The sequence below is a fragment of the Ranitomeya imitator genome, chromosome 7, assembly GCF_032444005.1.
Source record: "Ranitomeya imitator isolate aRanImi1 chromosome 7, aRanImi1.pri, whole genome shotgun sequence".
NCBI lineage: Eukaryota > Metazoa > Chordata > Amphibia > Anura > Dendrobatidae > Ranitomeya > Ranitomeya imitator.
The window spans coordinates 172194337-172220591 of NC_091288.1; the positions used below are offsets into that span (position 1 = coordinate 172194337).

General features: G+C 46.0%; 1 protein-coding gene across 1 annotated transcript in view; it reads left to right on the forward strand.

Annotated features, from left to right (window-relative positions):
* Positions 1-2730: 2730 nt before the first annotated feature.
* Positions 2731-26255, forward strand: part of NAGA (alpha-N-acetylgalactosaminidase) — a 56691-nt gene continuing 33166 nt past the window's right edge. Inside the window, exon 1 of the mRNA XM_069734054.1 lies at positions 2731-2853. Within this exon, the coding sequence (XP_069590155.1) occupies positions 2800-2853 (54 nt within the window). The 5' untranslated portion in view covers positions 2731-2799. The remainder of the gene's footprint in view (positions 2854-26255) is intronic.

Here is a 26255-nt window from a genome sequence, read left to right on the forward strand (position 1 = left end):
TAAGATATCTAGCGCTGCATTAAATATAAATATAAATATATATATATATATATATATATATATATATATATATATGTGTCTCCCTGACATATATATATGTATATATACCTATTCTATGTGTATATATCTACTGTAATCTAACCTGTCAGTGTGATTTTACTGTACACTGCACTGAATTTCAAAGGACACCGGTACGTAAAAATCGGACAGCACTCGCATGGTGCGAGTGCTGTGCGTTTTTTTTCTCGCACCCATTGACTTGCATTGGCGAGTCTCGTCCGAGAATCGCAGCAATACGCAGCATGCTGCGATTTTTTTCTCAGTCCGATTTCGTCTGAGAAAAAAATCGCAAATGGAATGTCACCTATTGAATAACATTGGTCCTAGTGCAATCCAAATTTTTATCAGATTGCACTCGTCCGTTTTCCTCGCAAGTGGAAAGGAGCCCTAACTGTAATGATGGAGGCACGGCAGCAAGAACAATCAAGGGACACTGGAAGGCAGGCACTACAAAGAAACGAAAGAGAGAGAACAGGTGAGGGAGAAGGCTGGGAGAAACACAAAGGACTAAATGCTAATAAGGCTGCTATAAGGGCAGAACGACATGGGGCCAGAATCAAATGCGAACACAAATGACAATCAGGCACCGCCAGGAGGAACAGGCGGTCTGATAAGGAGGACGGCGGAATACCTTCCGGGTGGGAGTCCTCCAGGGCACAGAGAGAAACAGACAGAGCGACCAGAATCAGCGAGATAAATGTGCGCGTGCGCCGCAGAACCCAGTACGTGTGCTCACCCGAGGAGGACCAGGAGCCGGGCGCGTGAGAGGAGCAGAAGCCCGAGATCGAGCAGGGACGCGTCGGGACGCCGCAGAGTGGTAAGTATGGCGGAACACAGGTGGCGAGGCAAGCGGGGGCGTGACACCAATGTGTCAGAGTGAAGACACGTCTCCACCGATCCCTCATCAGGGTATGACCCAGATCACTCTCCCAATGTGTCAGGGTGAAGACACGTCTCCATCGATCCCCCGTCAGGGTACGACCCAGATCACTCTCCCAATGTGTCAGGGTGAAGACACGTCTCCACCAATCCCTCATCAGGGTAAGACCCAGATCACTTTCCCAATGTGTCAGGGTGAGGACATGTCTCCACCAATCCCTCATCAGGGTAAGACCCAGATCACTCTCCCAATGTGTCAGGGTGAGGACATGTCTCCATCGATCCCTCGTCAGGGTACGACCCAGATCACTCTCCCAATGTGTCAGGGTGAAGACACGTCTCCACCAATCCCTCATCAGGGTAAGACCCAGATCACTCTCCCAATGTGTCAGGGTGAGGACATGTTTCCATCGATCCCTCGTCAGGGTACTGCCCTGATGGCTCTCCCATTGAGTCTGAAAACGAGTTTTAGGCTGGTCCAGGGGGTCAATCAGTATGGAATTTGTGAAAGACAAAGTATGCCTTAAAGGGACACTGTCACCTGAATTTGGAGGGAACAATCTTCAGCCATAGGGGCGGGGTTTTGGGGTGTTTGATTCACCCTTTCCTTACCCGTTGGCTGCATGCTGGCTGCAATATTGGATTGAAGTTCATTCTCTGTCCTCCGTAGTACATGCCTGCCTTGTGCAGGCATGTACTACGGAGGACAGAGAATGAACTTCAATCCAATATTGCAGCCAGCATGCAGCCAACATGTACTATGGAGGACAGAGAATGAACTTCAATCCAATATTGCAGCCAGCATGCAGCCAACGGGTAAGGAAAGGGTGAATCAAACACCCCAAAACCCCGCCCCTATGGCTGAAGATTGTTCCCTCCAAATTCAGGTGACAGTTTCCCTTTAAGTGACCTATCTTCCAGCACTCAACTTTATATGGGATCAATCAGAATCACTATCAATGATGGCAGTCATGTAATGACAATCAGTTTAAGGGTTTGCTAAAAAAAAACAAAAAACAAAAAAACGCTGTGTACAATCCATTTGTTTTTTTTACTCAAAAGCTATTAATCGTTTACAGGACCATTTACAGCTTTCTATGCTACAGAATTAGGCTATGTGCCCATGTTCAGGATTGTTTGCAGAATTTTCCTGAACAAAACCGGACTCCTTTTGCAGGAAATCCGCCTGCATTGTTATCGCGTTTTTTGCGCGTTTTTCTTGCATATTTTTTGTGTTTTTTTTCGCGTTTTTTCCAGAGTTTCCAAATGCAATAACACAGTGGCAAATCCGCAGATTTTCCGCAAAATGAATGAACATGCTGCGTTTTTTTCCATGATGTGTTTGTTTTGCGGAAAAAAAAACGCAGCATGGTCACAAAAATTGCGGAATGCATTAAAATGATGGGATGCTTAATGTAAGTGTTTTATAAGCGTTTTTACAGCGGAAAACCGCCGAAAAAACGCGAAAAATCCAGAACGTGGGCACATAAAAATCAGATGATGTCAGGGCAGCACGGTGACACGGTGACTCAGTAAATGATTTACTGATTGTCTGTATGGCATGCAATTTTGTTTTTCTCACGCCCATCAGATTTCGGCATGAAATCTCAGCATGCCGAACAAAGCAGATAAAAAATATGCACTGCCTCATTGAATAACATTGGTCTGAGCGCAATTCGATTTTTTTGTCCAATTTGTACGCACGTGTGCGCGAGCCCTGAGAGCGACTGTGTGTAGTTAGATAATACATACAGCAGATGGCAGTAAGGATTGACAGACAGAATAGAGCCACAAGGCACATGTGAATGGGAGGTGTTCTGCAGTCTTGTGATCGCTGCCTCCAGTTCCTGCTTCCTGCTGATGTTCAAAATTGTGTCCCTGGGACTTGGGAGCCGCACAGATCTGTGGGCGCAGGTTGGTCTTGTTGCCGCATTATAATTTTCTTGTTTGTTATGCAGAAATGTCAGCACTTACTTGTAATAGTATTTTCCTGCATTTGAATGGACAAAAAATGCTGTAGATTTGAAAGAAATGCTCCAGTAATAAGGCTATGTGCACACGATGCGGATTTGCTGCGGATCTGCAGCGGATTTTTCCTCGCAGAAAAGCTGCAGACATGCACTGTGATGTACAGTACAATGTTATTCAATGGGATAAAAAAAAAACCTGTGCAGATGGTGCGGAAAAATCAGTGCGGAATTGCTGCGGATTTCAAAGAAGTGCATGTCACTTTTTTTGTGCGGATCTGCAGCGTTTCTGCACCCCTCCATGTTAAAAATCCGCAGTGGCAAAAACCGCACAAAATCCGCATCAATTCCGCATAAAAACCGCACAAAATCCGCGGCTGCGAATTCTGCCAGGAGATGCGGATTTTGTGCAGAAAATTCTGCACCTCTTTTCCTACGTGTGCACATAGCTTAAGGCCGGCTTCACACTCAGCGTATGAAAATACGGTCCGTATATTACGGCCGTAATACGCTGAAATGTCCCGAAAATAGTGGTCCGTAGCGCCTCCGTAGGCAGGGTGTGTCAGCGTTTTTTGCGCATGGCATCCTCCGTATGTAATCCGTATGGCATCCGTACTGCGTGGTTTTCTCGCAGGCTTGCAAAACCAACATACCGCTATAGAAATGATCCATGTGTCCCAAAAAGAAAAAAATATATATATATACTGTCTATATATATATATATATATATATATATATATATATGTCAGTAGACACATATATGTATATATATTACTATTTTTTCCAGCGCTATACAGCTTGAAAGCCGGTAATTCAATTACCGGCTTTTTCTTTCTCCTTCCTAAAACCCGACATGATTTGAGACATGGTTTACATACAGTAAACCATGTCTTCTCTCCATTTTTTTTGCAGATTCCACACTACTAATGTCAGTAGAGTGTATCTGCAAAATTTGGCCGTTCTAGCTCTTAAAATAAAGGGTTAAATGGCGGAAAAAATTGGCGTGGGCTCCCGCGCACTTTTCTCCGCCAGAGTAGTAAAGCCAGTGACTGAGGGCAGATATTAATAGCCTGGAGAGGGTCCATGGTTATTGGCCCCCCCCTGGCTAAAAATATCTGCCCCCAGCCACCCCAGAAAAGGCACATCTGGAAGATGCGCCTATTCTGGCACTTGGCCACTCTCTTCCCATTCCCGTGTAGCGGTGGGATATGGGGTAATGAAGGGTTAATGCCACCTTGCTATTGTAAGGTGACATTAAGCCTAATTAATAATGGAGAGGCGTCAATTATGACACCTATCCATTATTAATCCAATTGTAGTAAAGGGTTAAATAAAACACAAACACATTATTTAAAATTATTTTAATGAAATAAAAACAATGGTTGTTGGAGTATTTTATTCTACACCCAATCCAATCACTGAAGACCCTCGTTCTGTGAAAGAAAAAACATAATAAACCAACAATATACTTACCCTCCGCAGATCTGTAACGTCCAACGATGTAAATCCTTCTGAAGGGGTTAAAACATTTTGCAGCAAGGAGCTTTGCTAATGCAATGCTACTCCTCGCTGCAAAACCCCGGGGAATGAGTCTAAATATAGATCAATGAGCTATATTTAGCTTCATTTGCGGTGAGGCGCCCTCTGCTGGATGTTCATAGATCGTGGGAACTTTCCTAGAAAGCCTGGGAGTAGAATAAAATACTCCAACAACCATTGTTTTTATTTCATTAAAATAATTTTAAATAATGTGTTTGTGTTTTATTTAACCCTTTACTACAATTGGATTAATAATGGATAGGTGTCATAATTGACGCCTCTCCATTATTAATTAGGCTTAATGTCACCTTACAATAGCAAGGTGGCATTAACCCTTCATTACCCCATATCCCACCGCTACACGGGAATGGGAAGAGAGTGGCCAAGTGCCAGAATAGGCGCATCTTCCAGATGTGCCTTTTCTGGGGTGGCTGGGGGCAGATATTTTTAGCCAGGGGGGGGGGCCAATAACCATGGACCCTCTCCAGGCTATTAATATCTGCCCTCAGTCACTGGCTTTACTACTCTGGCGGAGAAAATTGCGCGGGAGCCCACACCAATTTTTTCCGCCATTTAACCCTTTATTTTAAGAGCTAGAACTGCCAAATTTTGCAGATACACACTACTAACATTAGTAGTGTGGAATCTGCAAAAAAAATGGAGAGAAGACATGGTTTACTGTATGTAAACCATGTCTCAAATCATGTCGGGTTTTAGGAAGGAGAAAGAAAAAGCCGGTAATTGAATTACCGGCTTTCAAGCTGTATAGCGCTGGAATAAATATTAATATATATATACATATATGTGTCTCACTGACATATATATATATATATATATATATATATATATATATATATATATATATATATATATACCTATTCTATGTGTTCACATTTATTCTACCTATTCTACTGTAAGCTGTCAGTGTGATTTTACTGTACACCGCACTGAATTGCCGGCTTTTCTCTCTAACAGCGCTGCGTATTTCTCGCAAGTCACACTGCTTGTCCGTGTGTAATCCGTATTTTTCACGCTTCCATAGACTTTCATTGGCGTATTTCTTGCGCAGTACGGTGACAAACGCAGCATGCTGCGATTTTGTACGGCCGTAGAAAGCCGTATAATACTGATCAGTAAAATACGGCAGATAGGAGCAGAGGCATAGAGAATAATTGTGCCGTATTTTTTGCGGGTTTTACGGACGTAGTTTCTGCGCTCTTACGTCCGTAAAACTCGCAAGTGTGAAGCCGGCCTAAGGAAAAAAAATAAGCAGTGTGTGATCTCGGGAATCTCATTCACATTGCTAGTACGGTAAAGCACTGCGGTTATTTTCTGTGGCAAAAACTGAGCGCGTTAACCAGCTCCGGCTTTGTTTATACCTGGTGTTTTTTTATGCTTTTTTTTTCTGCAAAAAAAACCAAACCCTGCTCTCTTGGCACTAAAGAAGCTGCAAAAAAAAAAAGCATTTTTTTTCCTGTTTTTTTTTTGCTGCTGTTTTGTCATGCTACATTTGTCTCGTGTGCATGCTGATAAAATTTAGTGACCACAAAAATCATTCTTCTAGATAAGGTTTTCACTCAAAAAACGCAGCAAAACCTGATGCCTGCATTTTTTCAATGCGTGAAAAACACTGAAGTGACATGCTCTATCCTGGAAAAGCCAAGCAAAGCACAAAATACTGAGGACAAAAAAAAGCAATCTGTGTGCATGAGATTTTTGACACTTCCTAGACTTTGCTGGTACTGTAAAACGCAGCTGTGGTGTCACATCGTGTCAATTTCTCTTGCGGGTGTACTGAGTTTTCTAGGTGACTTTCCCCCATAGAATTACATTAGTTGCAAAAAACGCACATTTTTTGCGCATTTCTGTGTCAAAAACGCCACAGAATAAAAAAATATCAATAAAGTTCTGTCAAAGCCAAATACCAGGAAGTATCAACAACAAAGCAGCTTTATTTGAAGTATAACGCACCAAATGGAGGCAAAAACGCAGTGTGAAAAATGTGATAAAAATGCAATGAAAACCGTAAGTGACCTAATATGAATAATAGGTGCAGAAATTCTGCGTCATCGAAAGCTCATGGTGGGAACATCGCCTAAGGGGATTGAATCGCCTAAGAAAGGACGTGTTTCCTGAAAGAAAACTTAAATCTGTGATTAGAAAAGGTATCAATTAAATCCATGTAAAAGTGCCATTATGGCCATACGTTTATAGTGCTAAATCCTGCTGACAGGTTCCCTTTAAGGCCAGGGTCACACTTGCGTGAAACTCACATAATTTTCGTGTCTCAATACCCGGCACTGCCGCCGGAGTGTGCGTCTGCATGTATTTCTATGCAGCTGAGCGCTCCAGTCCGAGTGCTAGCAGCAGTGCCGGGTATTGAGACACGTGCTAATTTCTCGCAAGTGTGACCCCGGCCTAAGCAAAAGTTACAAGAGTTCTCTGGTATTCATTTATTTCCCACCCTCCTTTATTAGCAATCTTGTGTGTAAGGCTTGCTTCACACTAGCAGTATTTGGTCAGTATTTTACATCAGTATTTGTGGCCAAAACCAGGAGTGGAACAATCAGAGGAAAAGTATAACAGAAACATATGCATCACTTCTGGATTTATCACCCACTCCTGGTTTTGGCTTGCAAATACTGAGGTAAAATATTGACCAAATACTGACCGTGTGACGGCAGCCAAATACTGAGGTAAAATACTGACCAAATACTGCTAGTGTGACGGCAGCCCTAGAATGAGGCTAGTGAGTCTAAGTCCTCATTCACACATCAGTATTTGGTCAGCATTTTTCATCAGTGTTTGTATAGCAGGAATGGAACTTTCAGACCGGGTGCCCACGATCTTGAAGGGGAAGCGTTTTGGACACAGTGCATGTTCGCAGCATTCAAAGCGCTGCCGGCATTGAACGCAGGTGAATCCGCATGTGATCACTGAACCGTGTGGATTCCACAACATAAATTGACATGCTGCGGTCTGGAAAGAGGCGCTGCATGTCCGTTTCCACTGGTGCACACATAGTGGACATGGGATTTTTTGAAATCCCATCCACTATGCTGTAACATTTGGACGCTGTGGATGTATCAGCATTAAACCCGCAGCGTTTACTGATCGTCTGCACATAACCTCACAGAAGAACTAAAAGGCTGTGTGCACACATTGCGGTTTTTTCGCAGTTTTTTCGCAGTTTTTCCCGATAAAAACGCTATAAAACCGCAAAAAAACTGCATACAATAAGCATCCCATCATTTAGAATGAATTCTGCATGTTTTGTGCACATGATGAGTTTTTTCCGCGAAAAAAACGCATCACGGTAAAAACCGCAGCATGTTCATTAATTTTCCATTTTTTTTTTGCGGATTTCCCACTCCAAAATGCATTGGGAAGTGTCCGGAAAAAAACGCGGCAAAAACGCATGCGGTTGTCTTGCAGATTTCTTGCAGAAAATGTCTGGAATTCTCAGGAATTTTCTGCGAGAAATCCTGAACGTGTGCACATAGCCTAAATGAAATATTGACTTCTGTTCTGTGTTTTGGAGACACTCATGGTTTTTGCATACAAATACTGATAAAAAAAAAGCTGATGTGTGAATAAAGCCTTATATTGAGAAAGTAGTTGTCGCTCCACTCACAAAGTACTGTGGGATCCGACTGGTTAAACGTGCGATCACTTGATACCAAACAGGAGTGCTGCTGAAAATCATAGGATTGTGACCGGGGAGTACGGTACATTGCTGCACTCATTACTAGTGTTGAGCGATACCTTCCGATATTCGGAAATATCGGTATCGGATTGGATCGGCCGATATCGAAAAAATATCGGATATCGACGATACCCGATACCAATGCAAGTCATTGGGACAAAAATATCAGAATTAAAATAAACCCTTTCTTTCCTTGTAGGTTAATTCCACATGAAGGAAAACAACTAAGAATAATGTAGAATGTATTGGGGGAGGTGGAGGAGACATTAAAGGCATAGAGGTTTAGCCCAATCAAATGGAATAGCAGGAATTTTTTTTTTTAAAGATGTTCGGAGTTACAAAGATATTGACTATGTTTAGATTTTTTTATTTTGTCAGATATTTATGTTTCACTAATTCCATACTCGTACAGCTTCTTTTTACTTCTCCAACACTTTCTCCTTCATCATCCTCAGCAGCAGCATCTTTTTCATCAACTTCTCCTTCACCTTATTCATCTTCTTCTTCACCTTCTTCCTATTATTCTTTTTTTTTTTAATTCTTCAGATTCTTCTTATTCAACTATTATTCTTCTTCATATTCTACTTCTTCATCTTCTTCATATTCTTCTTCTTCATCGTATTCTTATTTGTGACAGGCATTCCTGTAGTTGTTATCTATAAAAGTTTGAAGATTAGACCTTCCCGTTCTGCCTGTCACAAAAGCAGGGCTGTGGCGTCGGAGTTAGTTTTGGTTGGAGTCGGAGTCAGTAGAAATGTACCGACTCCGACTCCAGCTTTAAAAAAATGTATTAATATTTCATAATTGAACTTTCATATGCATTTTATAAATATTACTCAAATATATATGTTCTATCAAACTATGAACAACAGTGATAAGCAGTTCTGATAGACATTTCTTACTTCTTGTGTGTCACTGTTCTCCACTGTCTTTATCTAATCTTATACTTGGTTAACCTCATGCTGCCCCAACCCCCCTACCTACAATGTATGAAACTGAAAGGGAAAATGTGTTGCAAATTCTTAGTAGTAAAGCTCCTTCTCTGGACTAGATGTTTGGTGTGCGTCTTCCAAGCAACTCACAGCTTGGCATTGCTACATCAATGAAACGGAGAGAGGAGCTACTATTACAAAATAACATTCTTTTTGCAGCTGTTTATGTAGACCCAATGCATCGGATTCTTCTAGATGACCAACAGCTAACTAAAGGAAAAGAAGCTCTGTTTGAAATAGCAGTAAGGATGAAAGGGTTGCAGAACAGTCAGGAGGAACAAGAAGAATTTGGTCGTCCTGCCACATCTTCACCCTCATTAACTGATGAAGAATTTAATTTCGAAAAATATTTGGATCACAAGGACCGTGCAAAGCGTTCCCGCATAGAAGAGTCATCCCCATCAAAGAACACAGCCAGTACATTTCAGCAGAATTTTTCATGTGCACTAAAAGAAATTGAGAAATTTGACCGTTCATCAAAAATAACAGTGCAACAAGCGATTCCTCTGTGTCCTGACATTGTCAGAGATGTTGCCCGAGTGGTTACTGCTTTGCCACCAACCCAAGTTAGTGTAGAGAGGCTGTTCTCTGCTCTCAAAATAATTAGATCAGATTTGAGGGCATCCATGAAGGAGGATCTGACAGAGGCAATACTTTTTCTGAGGACAAATTTATAGATTTCTTCTTATTAACTGCATAACAGTGTTTATTGCATATTTACTTACAAGAGTTTAGAAAAGTTTATAAAAGTTATTTGCTATATTCTAATTGTATTCTAATAAATATAGTTTTTGCTCTAAGTGGTCTGATTTCTTTTATGATGGTGAGAAACTGAATAAGCACGATGTTAATATTTGACAACAGTAAATTTATTGTTACGAATTGGCCATTTATGAAGGAGTTGGAGTCGGAACCTGATAAAATCCAGGAGTCGGAGTCGCAACTCTGGCTTACCGACTCCACAGCCCTGCACAAAAGATTTACAACAGTATTTGTCTGCGTTCAGTTTGGCCTGCAGCAGCAGGTTTATTCCAGGAGCACCACGAGGAGGAACGGACTCACCCCCATACACTGCTTAGTCGTTTTCTTCTTATAATTTAGATAATATCTTTTGCTCTGATTTTTAGTCTTATGCTTAATGTTCTTCTGCTTTTTGTTCTGCAGCTTCTTGTTCTTTTGCTTCTCAGTCTTCAGGGTCATTATCTTTAGGGTCTTGAACATGGAAATGTAGCAGAAGGTACAATAAGGCTGAGGAACTGCCGAGAACCAGCTGACGGTACTGGAACCCGGATGGCTACCCGAAGGTAGAAGAGCCAATGGAACTACCGAGGACCAGCTGACGGTACTGGAACCCGGTTACTAAGCAGGAGGTACCCGTGCCACAAAGCACTACCAAGGACCACCTGACATTGGTGGAACTCGGATACCCAGAAGGAGGCCCCTAAGCCAAAGGCTCTGCTGAACCAGCTGACGGTACTGAAACAAGGGGGACCTAGTCAAGATTGTCTTCCTAAGAACCAGCTAACGGTGCTGGAACTACGATAGGCAGCAGAAGGTACACAGGAAAATAAAAAATAGCTAGGCCGCGAGCCGGCCACAGTTACCGAAAACCCACAGTCTTGATTGCCAGTTCCCGCAGCCCACATAGGAAGCACCTAAACTGCAGGCACCATGGAGCCGGCTAACCCGAACACAACAGGACAACGTTTTGGAGTCTAAGTGACCTTGACACTACCCGGAAACAGCTGGCATGCTGGAACCAGGCTGGGCAGGAGGGAGTACCCGTGCCAAAGACACTGCCGAGAACCAGCTGATGGTACTGGAATCCGGATGCGTTGCCCAAGGTACAAGAGCCAATGGAACTACCGAGGACCAGCTGACGGTACTGGAACCCGGTTACTAAGCAGGAGGTACCTGTGGTGGAACTCGGATACCCAGAAGGAGGCACCTAAGCCAAAGGCTCTGCCCGGAACCAGCTGACGGTGCTGGAACCAGGATGGGGAGCAGAAGGTACAAGAGCAAAAGACACTGCCGAGAACCAGCTGACGGTACTGGAACCCGGATGGCTACTCGAAGGTAGAAGAGCCAATGGAACTACCGAGGACCAGCTGACATTACTGGAACCCGGTTACTAAGCAGGAGGTACCCGTGCCACAAAGCACTACCAAGGATCACCTAACTTTGGTGGAACTCGGATACCCAGAAGGAGGCACCTAAGCCAAAGGTTCTGCCTGGAACCAGCTGACGGTGCTGGAACAAGGGGGACCTAGTCAAGATTGTCTTCCTAAGAACCAGCTAACGGTGCTGGAACTCAGATATGCAGCAGAAGGTCCACAGGAAAAGAAAAAATTGCTAGGCCGCGAGCCGGCCACAATTACCGAAAACCCACAATCCTACAGAGGGAGCTTGTCCTATTGGCACTACTGAACCAGCCTTGATTGCCACTTCCCGCAGCCCACATAGGAAGCACCTAAACTGCAGGCATCATGGAGTCGGCTAACCCGACCTCAACACAACAGGACAACGCATTGGAGGCAAAGTGACCTTCACACTACCCGGAAACAGCTGGCGTGCTGGAGCCAGGCTGGGAAGGAGGGAGTACCCATGTCAAAGACACTTCTGAGCAGCAACGGGCGGTGTTGGAGCCTAGGGATTACATGACAAATACAGTGTAGGCTGAGGCCTAATTGGAGCAAGTTGAAAGGAAACCTTTAACCCCCTAGGCGTTAGCAACTGAAAGAGCCACCTTGTGCAGCACCAACGCTGCACAAGGAAAAGGTGGCTGTCACGGATCCCTACTCCGTGGTGTCACTTGCCTGCTCTCACACGTGACTTGGGGTTGTGCCTGCAAGGGTTAATCTATCTCCCCACTCTCAGTCCCAGCATTCAACCTCTGTCCTATGCTGTAATGGGAGCATAGTTAGCTCTTAGGCTGTGACGAGATGCCTAGGGAGAGTTAGGAGCATTCCACGGCTACTTCTAGTGTTGTGTTAAGCTTAGGGACTGCGGTCAGTGCAGTTACCACTTCCTTCAGAGCTCGTTCCATGTTGCTCCTAGACCACCGTATCATAACAGACCCCCTGGTGAGATATGGAGACAGAATTTCTACTAGTCCCAAGGAAGTACCTATTAACACCTAGGTGCGACTTGCTTTCAGGACAGATGTTACACTATCACTAGTCACACATATAACCCTAGACATATGTCCCTACACACATATAGGTATATATATATATATATATATATTTCACCACACCTCCCTCCTTATGAACGTGCATGGGGGTTGACTTACAGGTCCGCTCCCAAGCACGTATCTGGTTCTGCCCCATCTTGGCGAGACAGGCCATCCGCATTGCCATGATCAACTCCCTTCTTGTGCTGAATTGTGAAATCATATTGCTGAAGTATCAAACTCCATCTAAGCAATTTCCCATTGTCCCCAACTACTCTGTTGAGCCAACTCAATGGGTTATGATCTGTGATCACGGTGAAGTTGCGCCCATAGAGGTATGGTTGCAGCTTCTGCAGAGCCCACACAATTGCAAAACGTTCTTTTTCATTGGTGGCATAAGCCACTTCTCTGGGCAGGAGTTTCCTGCTTAGGTACAGGCCTCTACTTAGTTCCATGATGGTGAGGTACAATGCTTTAGCTAGCTGCTCTAACAGCTCATCTACCCTCGGCATGGGGTAGACCTCACATCTCGTCAGTACATTTAATTTCCTGTAGTCTACACAGAACCGGGTAGTATGGTCCTTTTTTGGGACAAGAACCACAGGCGAGGCCCAGGCACTCTGGGATTTTTGTATCACCTTGAGTTTCAGCATCTCCTCTACCTGTTCCCTCATGTGTGCCTTCACCTCTGCTGACACACGGTACGCAGACTGCCGTACTGGGGAATTAGTACCAGTGTCCACATGGTGAACTGCTAAGTGTGTCCTCCCAGGCTCCCCTGTGAAGACTTCAGTGAACTCACTGAGCGCCCCCATCAGCTCAGACCTCTGACTGTGGGATAGCTCAGGGTTAAACTCTGCTGACTCCAGGGACTCCACATACTGAGTCCCGGACCCCACATCCAGTAGCAGACCAGCCTCCCCCTCTTCAGGCAGGCTACAGACAGGTAAGACACAGGCCTCCCTGGCATGATGTGCCTTCAACATATTTACATGAAACACTTTCTGACGCTTTGCATGCTCATCTAGTGTCACCACATAATTATCATTCAGCCGCTTATGTACAGTATATGGTCCCTCCCATGCGGCCTGCAATTTATTCTGTAACATAGGGACCAACACCCAAACCTTCTGCCCTTCCTCATAGGCCCTTAGTCTGGCATTACGGTCGTACCAGGCCTTCCGGTTGATTTGGGCCTGGGTCACGTTCTCATGGGCCAGGTTGCTCATCTTTTGCATTCTCTCTCTGAGCCGCAGTACATATTCGACCACTGAGACTCCAGTACTGGGGTCGTCCTCCCAACAGTTCTTAATCAAATCAAGTGGCCCCCTGACTCTCCTCCCATAAACCAGTTCAAAGGAGGAGAATCCAGTAGACGCCTGGGGTACCTCTCTGTAGGCAAACAACAGATGGGGGAGGTACCGCTCCCAGTCTCTCTCTTCAGTCTCCACCAGCATTTTGAGCATTTGCTTTAATGTTCCATTAAAACGCTCGCAGAGTCCGTTGGTTTGGGGATGATAGGCGCTGGCCACAAAATGCTGTACTTGTATTCTTTCACAGAGGCTTTCCATCAGATCAGACATGAACTGGGTTCCCTGATCGGTCAACATTTCCCTGGGGAAACCCACACGAGAGAACACAGTCAGTAAAGCATCCGCCACTTTGTCTGCTCGGATGGAGGATAGTGCCACAGCTTCCGGGTATCGTGTAGCATAGTCTACCACTGTGAAGAAGTACTTTTTGCCAGAGCTGCTAGGGATTGCAAGTGGCCCTATGATATCCACAGCCACTCGCTGGAAAGGTTCATCGATCACAGGCAGTGGTATCAATGGAGCTTTCTGTATATTCCCGGACTTCCCAACTCTCTGACAAACTACACATGATCGGCAGTAATTGGCAATATCTGTCCCCATCTTGGGCCAATAGAAGTTATGTGTCAGGCGAGCTTTAGTCTTTTGTATTCCAAGGTGTCCGGCCAAAGGAATTTCATGGGAAATCTTCAATAATTGTTCCCTAAATGGATAAGGGACAATCAGCCACCGTTCATAGTCGCAAGATTCTGTAGTATCCGTGGGGATAGTCTCTGTATACAGTCTGCCCTGGTTCCAGTGAACTCTCTCTTTGCCAGAAGCAGCAGGGGGTTGGTCTGCAAGACAGCTGAGCTCTTCCAGACTGACATCTGTATGCAGGGCCTCCTGGAAGCTCTGACGGTCAGCCTGCAGGCCCTGACCTAGTGTGACTGCCAGGCCCTGGTCGGAAGCTGAGTTTTCAGTGTCTGTTATCAGGAACCTTGGTGGGTCTGCCATGTATGGAGGCTCCGGGACCACAGTATGGGCCTCCTGTCCTGGCAGTTCTGTCTGAAACTCATCCTGTAATCTCTGGACCTGAGTCTGAGCCGCAGCCTGACTCCGGGTCACAGCTGCCACATAATTACAGTCCTGTGCATTGGGACATTTTCCCTTCTTGCACGGGATCTCAGATGGGTCTCTTTCCTCCACCTTCTCTGCATCATTTACTTGCAAGGGAGGAACATAGTGGGACACCATCCTCCCCAGGTCTGTGCTTAGCAACACATTGGTGGGAATAGCCTCTGATACTCCCACTTCTCTCAGTCCTTTCCCTGCTCCCCAGTCCAGGTACACACGGGCCATGGGCATGGCAGGGCTGACCCCCCCCCAATCCCGGTTATAGACATAGTCTTTCCTGGTATGATAACGGCAGGGGTTATCATGGCTGGACGCACCAGGGTCACCTCTGCCCCAGTGTCTCTGAGACCAATGGTGACTTTATTGCCAACAGTGACAGATTGACAGTTCTCATTTGCCCTCGCATCAGAACCGGCTACAAAGAGGACAGACTGTGGGGGCACAGCCGGCTTTGTGGTGGTAGTTGGGCGTTTCTCTCTATCAGGGCAGACAGCGCTAACATGTCCCACTTTGTTGCAGGAGAAGCAGCGGCGTGCATCGCCTAGGGAATGTCTATTTCCCGGGGCCCCATAGAAGGTGGGCTTGGACAGCACTGGTGATCGGCTGGCAGAGGAAGAAGGGTCCCCGTTTGGCTTACCTCCCCTCCAGCTGAATCCCGATGGCTTCCACACCTCAGGCATCCTGTTAGCCACATAGCAGTCCTCAATCCTTGCAGCCTGATCCGCAGTTTGTGGCTCCCGATCAAACACACATTGTCGTACATCCGTGGGGCACATGTGAAGAAATTGATCCTTGACCATAAGATCCGTTAAGTTCTCAAAACTGTTAACAGAAAGTCCCCTAATCCAGTGGTGGAACATGGTCCTCAAGGTGCTCACAATATCCGCATAGCTGTCAGTTGATCCACGTTGTAGGTTCCGGAACTTTCTATGATACACTTCTGGTGTCAGGTTGTATTTCCTGATCAGGGCCTCTTTTATGGCCTCATAGTTCGCATCTAGCTCTGGTGGGAGGCCAGCAAAAACTTCCAGGGCTTTGGCTCTCAACCCTGGGGTTAGATACTGTGCCCACTGCTCACAGGGTAGATGGTACTGCCTGCAGGTTTTTTCAAATCCCCGCAGGAAAGTATCTAAGTCCGTATCCTTCTCCATCACAGGGAAGTTTTCAAGACGTGGCCTACTTGGATTTATGTCCTGGGAGGGGTTATCTGAGGACTGATACCCCGCTCTATTTGAGCCATCTGAAGCTGGAACGCTCTGTCCTCCCGGCGTTCTGCAGCCTCTCTCTCAGCCTGTCGGTCCCGGAGTTCTGCAGCCTCTCTCTCAGCCTGTCGGTGCTGTAGAATAAGCTGCATGCGCAGATTGGGATCACTTGTTTCCAGCCGTTGTAAGTCCATTTGCAAAGTACAGTCCATAGGCTCCTCAGCACTGGCATTGCTGACATTTCCATCAGGCATCTCCGGTGCAAGAGCTAGCATTGCTGGGTCTCTCTGAGGTGGGCTCTCTCCTTGCCCAGATGTTCCAGCACTTTGCTCTATGTCCTGCTCGACCAGGAAGTGTATCAGCAGCTCCCTGGATCTGTCGGCAGTCTCTATTCCTCTCTGCTTCTTTGCTCTGCTTCTTGTACTGGGCTGCCATATCGATGAACAGCCTTTGCCAAATAAAAGATAGAAAAGAAAAACTGGGAGGGGAAACTGTTTGCAAGTATGTCTAAGTAAGCACTGAGTTGAACCTTGAAGAACTGGTGCACTTCTCGCAAGGATACCAATTCTTTAGTACTGGGAATAATTGCTTAAACCATGCACTAATACTCTAATAGAAATAATTCTATCCCACCGCTCGCCACCAATTGTCACGGATCCCTACTCCGTGGTGTCACTTATTCATCACGTGCCTGCTTTCACACGTGACTTGGGGTTGTGCCTGCAAGGGTTAATCTATCTCCCCACTCTCAGTCACAGCATTCAACCTCTGTCCTATGCTGTAATGGGAGCATAAATCACACACCGACCCAGGCCACACACCCGCTCATACGCGCTGCCACCACTCATCGAATACATGGGCGATGAGTCCTGGAACTAACAATAATACTAATAAAAATATGTCTATCACTCATAAGGCTCACACACCTTTAGGCTATGGATTCTTTTAGAACATTCAAGGTTCAACTTGTTAAAGTTTTATACTTTAATAGCAAAAAGTTCAATGCTTACAATAAGAAAAGGTATAAAAATATGATAATAAAAAGACATACAACTTATGCAAAACAGTGTCAAAAGAAACAGGAGAAAACTTACAGAAATCATCTAACTGGTAGTCTGCTTTCTGCTCCCTGAGGGGGGGAGGGGTGAATGGAGTTGGTAGAACACATCAGCTTCTCAGGCTGCCCTCACATGTGAACACAATTCTCTGTCTGCAGCCTAAATTTATAACTTTGGTCTGAGGTCAGGTTTCTAGACCGACTTCCCAGGTTAACCCCTTTACCCCCAAGGGTGGTTTGCACGTTAATGACCGGGCCAATTTTTACAATTCTGACCACTGTCCCTTTATGAGGTTATAACTCTGGAACGCTTCAACGGATCCCAGTGATTCTGACATTGTTTTCTCGAAACATATTGTACTTCATGATAGTGGTAAAAATTCTTTGATAGTACCTGCGTTTATTTGTGAAAAAAACGGAAATTTGGCGAAAATTATGAAAATTTCGCAATTTTCCAACTTTGAATTTTTATGCAATTAAATCACAGAGATATGTCACACAAAATACTTAATAAGTAACATTTCCCACATGTCTACTTTACATCAGCACAATTTTGGAACCAACATTTTTTTTTTTTAGGGAGTTATAAGGGTTAAAAGTTGACCAGCAATTTCTCATTTTTACAACACCATTTTTTTTAGGGACCACATCTCATTTGAAGTCATTTTGAGGGGTCTATATGATAGAAAATACCCAAGTGTGACATCATTCTAAAAACTTCACCCCTCAAGGTGCTCAAAACCATATTCAAGAAGTTTATTAACCCTTCTGGTGCTTCACAGGAATTTTTGGAATGTTTAAATAAAAATGAACATTTAACTTTTTTTTTCACAAAAAATTTACTTCAGCTCCAATTTGTTTTATTTTACCAAGGGTAACAGGAGAAAATGGACCCCAAAATTTGTTGTACAATTTGTCCTGAGTACACCGATACCCCATATGTGGGGGTAAACCACTGTTTGGCGCATGACAGAGCTCGGAAGCGAAGGAGCGGCATTTGACTTTTCAATGCAAAATTGACTGGAATCGAGATGGGACGCCATGTTGCGTTTGGAGAGCCCCTGATGTGCCTAAACATTGAAACCCCCCACAAGTGACCCCATTTTGGAAAGTAGACCCCCTAAGGAACTTATCTAGAGGTGTGGTGAGCACTTTGACCCAGCAAGTGCTTCACAAAAGTTTATAATGCAGAACCGTAAAAATAAAAAATCATATTTTTTCACAAAAATTATCTTTTCACCCCCAATTTTTTATTTTCCCAAGGGTAAGAGAAGAAATTGGACCCCAAAAGTTGTTGTACAATTTGTCCTGAGTACGCTGATACCCCATATGTGGGGGTAAACCACTGTTTGGGCGCATGGGAGAGCTCGGAAGGGAAGGAGCGCCGTTTGACTTTTCAATGCAAAATTGACAGGAATTGAGATGGGACGCCATGTTGCGTTTGGAGAGCCACTGATGTGCCTATACATTGAAACCCCCCACAAGTGACACCATTTTGGAAAGTAGACCCCTAAGGAACTTGTCTAGAGGTGTTTTGAGCGCTTTGACCCACCAAGGGCTTCACAGAAGTTTATAATGCAGAGCCGTAAAAATAAAATAAAAATTTTTTTCCCACAAAAATTATTTTTTTAGCCCCCAGTTTTGTATTTTCCCGAGGGTAGCAGGAGAAATTGGACCCCAAAATTTGTTGCCCAATTTGTCCTGAGTGCGATGATACACCATATGTGGGGGGAACCACTGTTTGGGCGCATGGGAGGGCTCGGAAGGGAAGGAGCGCCATTTGGAATGCAGACTTAGATGGAATGGTCTGCAGGTGTCACATTGCGTTTGCAGAGCCCCTAATGTACCTAAACAGTAGAAACCCCTCACAAGTGACACCATTTTGGAAAGTAGACCCCCTAAGGAACTTATCTAAATTTGTGGTGAGCGCTTTGACTCACCAAGGGCTTCACAGAAGTTTATAATGCAGAGCCGTAAAAATAAAAAATCTTTTTTTTTCCCACAAAAATTATTTTTTAGCCCCCAGTTTTGTATTTTCCCAAGGGTAACAGGAGAAATTGGACCCCAAAAGTTGTTGTCCTATTTGTCCTGAGTACGCTGATACTGCATATGTTGGGGTAAACCCCTGTTTGGGCACACGGGAGAGCTCGGAAGGGAAGAAGCACTGTTTTACTTTTTCAACGCAGAATTGGCTGGAATTGAGATCGGACGCCATGTCGCGTTTGGAGAGCCCCTGATGTGCCTAAACAGTGGAAACCCCCCAATTATAACTGAAACCCTAATCCAAACACACCCCTAACCCTAATCCCAACAGTAACCCTAACCACACCTCTAACCCTGACACACCCCTAACCCTAATCCCAACCCTATTCCCAACTGTAAATGTAATCTAAACCCTAACCCTAACTTTAGCCCCAACCCTAACTGTAGCCCTAACCCTAACCCTAGCCCTAATGGGAAAATGGAAATAAATACATTTTTTAAAATTTTCCCTAACTAAGGGGGTGATGAAGGGGGGTTTGATTTACTTTTATAGCGGGTTTTTTAGCGGATTTTTATGATTGGCAGCTGTCACACACTGAAAGACGCTTTTTATTGCAAAAAAATATTTTTTGCATTACCACATTTTGAGAGCTATAATTTTTCCATATTTTGGTCCACAGATTCATGTGAGGTCTTGTTTTTTGCGGGACGAGTTGACGTTTTTATTGGTAACATTTTCAGGCACGTGACATTTTTTGATCGCTTTTTATTCTGATTTTTTTTGTGAGGCAGAATGACCAAAAACCAGCTATTCATGAATTTCTTTTGGGGGAGGCGTTTATACCGTTCCGCGTTTGGTAAAATTGATAAAGCAGTTTTATTCTTCGGGTCAGTATGATTACAGCGACACCTCATTTATATCATTTTTTTATGTTTTGGAGCTTTTATACGATAAAAACTATTTTATAGAAAAAATAATTATTTTTGCATCGCTTTATTCTCAGGACTATAATTTTTTTATTTTTTTGCTGATGATGCTGTATGGTGGCTCGTTTTTTGCGGGACAAGATAATGTTTTCAGCGGTACCATATTTATTTATATCTGTCTTTTTGATCGCGTGTTATTCCACTTTTTGTTCGGCGGTATGATAATAAAGCGTTGTTTTTTGCCTCTTTTTTTTTTTTACGGTGTTTACTGAAGGGGTTAACTAGTAGGCCAGTTTTATAGGTCGGGCCGTTACGGACGTGGCGATACTAAATATATGTACTTTTATTGTTGTTGTTTTTTTATTTAGATAAAGAAATGTATTTATGGGAATAATATTTTTTTTTTTCATTATTTAGGAATATTTTTTTTTTTTTTTTTTTTTTTTTTTTACACATTTGGAAAAAATTTTTTTTACTTTGTCCCAGGGGGGGACATCTCAGATCGGTGATCTGACAGTTTGCACATTACTCTTGTCAGATCACCGATCTGACTTACAGCACTGCAGGCTTCACAGTGCCTTCTCTGAGCAGGATCTGTGAAGCCACCTCCCTCCCTGCAGGACCCGGATGCCGCGGCCATCTTGTATCCGGGCCTGGAGCAGGGAGGGAGGTAGGCAGAGCCTCGCAGCAACGCGATCACATCGCTGCGGGGGGCTCAGGGAAGCCCGCAGGAGCCCCCTCCCTGCGCGATGCTTCCCTGCACCGCCGGCACATCGCGATCATGTTTGATCGCGGTGTGTCAGGGGTTAATGTGCCGGGAGCGGTCCGTGACCGCTCCTGGCACATAGTGCCGGATGTCAGCTGCGATAGGCAGCTGACACCCGGCCGCGCTCCCCCCGTGAGCGCGGCCGATCGCGTATGACGTACTATCCCATCGGTGGTCATAGGGGCCCACCCCACCTCGACGGGATAGTACGTCCAATGTCAGAAAGGGGTTAATATCATAATTGCGGTCTTTTTGATTGGGCACGGCCGCTCTACTAATGAATATATATTATTTTCCTCTGGAGACACGTGTGAGATGGTTCCCAGGGATAGCTTCCCTCAGGCCACAATCAGTGTCTCCCCTCCAAGACCTAGAAGGTGTCAAATGTTGCTTTTCTTCTCGGCCCTAGCTAGACCCCCTGGTGAGATATGGAGACAGAATTTCTACTAGTCCCAAGGAAGAACCTACTAACACCTAGGTACGACTTGCCTTCAGGACAGATGTTACATTATCACTAGTCACGCATATATCCCTAGACATATGTCCCTACACACATTTAGATATATAATTTCACCACAGTGGCTCTTTTAATTATGCTCCTTGCACACGCTGAACTAAACACTTCTAAAATGTGTCCCCTGATACCGTGAAACCGTCCCGGAGGTGGGACTTTCCTTCGGAACGAGACGCAGCACAGCCGGCATTCGTGCCCCTTTTGCGCCGAGCGCCGCCTCCTCAGCGTTGTTTGAATCTGTCACGGAGCCCGCGCTGTTATGTTAAACCTTGGCCATGCGCTGACTGCGCCTGTGTGGCCGCGCTGCCCGAGATCTCGCCCCGCAGTGTCTTCTGATTTAGTCACACTGTGGGGCTGGGATTCATGGGCATGCTCAGTGCATATCTTTGCCTCTCACTCATCTCCTTCCGCCTTCTTCAGACTGTGGGGCATCAGCTGATCCCTAATCACATGCCACGGCCGTGACGCCACACAGTCTGAGGAAGGCGAAAGGAGATGAGTAAGAGGCGAAGATATGCACTGTGCATGCCCATGAATCCCAGCCCCGCAGTGTGAATAAATCAGAAGACAAAGCGGGGAGGCATCTCGGGCAGCGCAGCCGCACAGGCGCAGTCAGCCTGACATCAAATGATGTCAGAAGACGGGCAGCACTAACTGCACATGCCCAAGGTTAAACATAACAGCGAATAAAAGCGGGCTCCGGCACAAATTCAAACAACGCTGAGGAGGCGGTGCCCGGCGCCAAGGGGGTATGAATGCCGGCTGTGCTGCATCTCATTACGAAGGAAAGTCCCACCTCCGGGACGGTTTCACGGTATGAGGGGACACATATTTTACAAGTGTTAAGTTCAGCGTGTGCAAGGAGCATAACTAAAAGAGCCACCTGTTCCTTGTGCAGCATTAGTACTGCACAAGATGGCTCTTTCAGTTACAAACGCCTGGGGGGGACAGGTTCCCTTTAATTGCTGTAGTAGTGTCAGTGTGGAGGGAGCAGGCGAAATTGCCAGATACACAGCTGGGGATCAGCTGATGTTACTGAACCCCAATAACACGGCAGCAAGTGTTGACTGTGCATACAGCACTTCCGGGCACCAACTGGCCGTGTTAGAGCCCAGGGACAGCAGGAGGAGCAGACTTGTGTTATTGCCGCATACACAGCAGGGGAGCAGCTGTTGTTACTGAACCCCACTAACACATGAGCGAGTGTTTTTCTCTGTGCAGACAGCACTTCCGGGCACCAACTGGCGGTGTTAGAGCCAAGGGACAGCAGGAGGAGCAGACTTGTGTTATTGCCGCATACACAGCGGGGGAGCAGCTGTAGTTACTGAACCCCACTAACACATGAGCGAGTGTTTTTCTCTGTGCGGACAGCACTTCTGGGCACCAACTGGCGGTGTTGGAGCCCAGGGAATAAAGGAGAAGCAGAGTATAGGCTGAGGCCTAATTGGAGCAAGTTGAAAGGGAACCTTTAACCCCCCAGGCGTTAGCAACTGAAAGAGCCAACTTGTGCAGCACTAACGCTGCACAAGGAAAAGGTGGCTCTTTTAATTATGCTCCTTGCACATGCTGAACTAATCACTTCTAAAATGTGTCCCCTGATACCGTGAAACCGTCCCAGAGGTGGGACTTTCCGTCGTAATGAGACGCAGCACAGCCAGCATTCATACCCCCTTGGCACCGGGCACCGCCTCCTTTGCATAGTTTGAGTCTGTCACAGAGCCCGCGCTTTGATTCTGTCACAGAGCCCGTGCTGTTATGTTAAACCTTGGCCATGCGCAGTTAGCGCTGCCCGTCTTCTGACATCATTTGGTGTCAGGCTGACTGCGCCTGTGCGGCCGCGCTGCCCGACAACCCGCCTTGCAGTGCCTTCTGATTTATTCCCACTTTGGGGCTGGGATTCATGGGCATGTGCAGTGCATATCTTCGCCTCTCACTCCTCTCCATCCGCCTTCTTCAGAGTGGGCGGCGTCACGGCCGTGGCATGTGATTAGGGATCAGCTGACGCCACACAGTCTGTAGAAGGCGGAGGGAGATGAGTGACAGGCGAAGATATGCACTGAGCATGCCCATGAATCCCAGCCCCGCAGAGTGAATAAATCGGAAGACACTGCGGGGCGTGATCTCGGGCAGCGTGGCCACAAAGGCGCAGTCAGCCTGACATCAAATGATGTCAGAAGACGGGCAGCGCTAACTGCACATGCCCAAGGTTAAACATAACAGCGCAGGCTCCAGGACAGATTCAAACAATGCTGAGGAGGAGGCGGCGCCCAGCGCCATGGGGTATGCATGCCAGCTGTGCTGCGTCTCATTACGAAGGAAAGTCCCACCTCCGGGACGGTTTCACGGTATGAGGGGACACATATTATATAAGTGTTAAGTTCAGCGTGTGCAAGGAGCTTAACTAAAAGAGCCACTTGTTCCTTGTGCAGCATTAGTGTTGCACAAGGTGGCTCTTTCAGTTACAAACGCCTGGGGGAGGGACAGGTTCCCTTTAATTTCTGTAGTATTGTGTGTGTGGAGGTAGCAGGAGCAATTGCCGGATACACAGCAGGTGATCAGCTGACGTTACTGAAACCCAATAACACTGGGTCATGTGTTGACTGTGCAGACGGCACTTCTGAGCAGCAACTGGCGGTGTTGGAGCCCAGGGATTAAAGTTCAGGTGGTAGAAACATGAACACAACAGGAGACCTGGATACTGTTGCCAACCAATTATTTAATCTGTAAGAGGAGTGGCAAATTCCTGCGAGATCCGGGCCTTGTTCATTTTCAGAATAGTAAGCAGGTCAACCTTATCGGAGGATAGTCGCATGTGACGGTCTGTTAGTACACCACCTGCGGCACTAAAGACGCGTTCCGATAATACACTAGCAGCAGGGCAAGCCAGCACCTCCAATGCATACTAGCTATGCTCTGGCCATGTATCCAGCTTAGAGACCCAAAACTTGAAGGGGGAAGAGCCGTCTGGGAGTACACTGAGAGGGCAAGACATGTAGTCTGTCGCCATCTGACGGAAACGGGGCCTCCTGCTGACTGGACCCGTCTGTGATGGTGTAGACATTTGTGGCGGGCACACAAAGCTTTGCCACTGTTGGGCCATACTGGTCTTGCCTTGTGCTGAGGCACTGCTTCTGCTCTCTCTTTGTGCAGAGCTTCCTCCACTGCCTCGACGCACTGAGCTGCTTTGTAAAGCACTAGCAGCACTTCTCTCGATTGGACTGGAGAAGATGATGGACTGCACCAGTGTGTCTTGGTACTCCCGCATTTTACGCTCCCGCTGCAACGGTGTTATGAGGGTGTGTAAGTTGTCCCGATAGCACGGATCTAGGAGGGTGTACACCCAATAATCAGCCATGGTTGGAATGTGGGCGATCCGGCGGTCGTTTCTCAGGCACTGCAGCATGAAATCAACCATGTGCTGCAGACTGCCGACTGGCCAAGAAACGCTGTCCCCTGCTTGAAGTGTGATCTCTGCCTGCTCTGCATCACCCCACCCTCACTCTACATACTGACTACTGGAGATTTGTGTAACTCCCTCCTCTGGACAGATGTCTTCTTCCTCCATTGACTCCTCCTCATCCTTCTCACAAAGTGTCCCCTGCCTAGGCCTTTGTGAGGAACCACGTTGCGCAGACTGTCCAGAAGCAGATGGCATTTCTGACTCCTCATCCTCCACCTCTTCCACCACATCAACCCTTAGCGCCTGCAGTGTTCTTTCAAGCAGGCACTCGCCATCCGCGTGGAATCATCGAAGGCACACAAAACCTAGCTGATGTCCTTCATAGTGGCCCACTCAGTGGTTGTGAAATCTGAACGGTGCGCAGTGCGACTTTTTTGCGCCTGATGCAGCTGGTACTCCATTACTGCTGGCTGCTGCTCACACAACCGCTCCAACATATGTAACGTTGAATTCCACCTGGTGGGTAGGTCACATATGATGCGATGTTCCGGAAGGCGGAATCGGCGCTGCATAGCTGCAATGCGCGATCTTGCCATGCTGGAACACCACAAGTGAGCACACTATAGGCGGACCTTGTGCAGCAGTGCATCAAGATCCGGATAGCCCCTCAAAAAACTCTGCACGACCAAGTTGAGCACATGTGCCAGACATGGGATGTGAGTGAGGTTGCCTAGGCCCAGAGCTGCCACCAGATTTCGGCCATTGTCATACACTACCATGCCTGGCTGGAGATTCGCTGGCACAAACCACACGTCGCTCTCCTGCTTGATGGCATTCCAGAGCTCCTGCGCTGTGTGGCTTCGATTCCCCAAAGAAATTAATTTCATAGAATCATAGAATGGTAGAGTTGGAAGGGACCTGCTGGGTCATCTAGTCCAACCCCCTGCTCAATGCAGGATACACTAAACCAGGGGTCCCCAACTCCAGTCCTCAAGGCCCACCAACATGTCATGTTTTCAGGATTTCCTTAGTCTTGCCCAGGTAATAATTGCATCACCTGTGCAATGCAAAGGAAATCCTGAAAACATGACCTGTTGGTGGGCCTTGAGGACTGGAGTTGGGGACCCCTGCACTAAACCATCTCAGATGGATGTCTATCCAGCCTCTGTTTGAAGACTTCCATTGAAGGAGAACTCACCACTTCTCGTGGCAGCCTGTTCCAATCATTGATCACCCTCACTGTCAGAGTTTTTTCTATTATCTAATCTGTGTCTCCTCCTATTCTGTTTCATCCCATTGCTTCTTGTCTTTCCTTGTGCAAATGAGAATAAAGATGATCCTTCTACAATCTGACAGCTCTTGAGATATTTGTAGACAGCTATTAAGTCTTCTCTCAATCTTCTTTTTTGCAAGCTAAACATTCCCAAATCCTGTAACCATTCCTCATAGGACATGGTTGGTAGGTCGCTCTTCTCTGAACTTGCTCCGATTTGTTGATGTCTTTTTTTAAAATGTGGTTCCCAAAACTGGATACCGTATTCCAGATGAGGTCTGACCAAAGAGGAGTGGAGGGCAATAATGACTTCACGTGATCTAGACTGTATGCTTCTGTTAATACATCCCTGAATTGCATTTGTCTTTTTTGCTGCTGCATCACACTGTTGA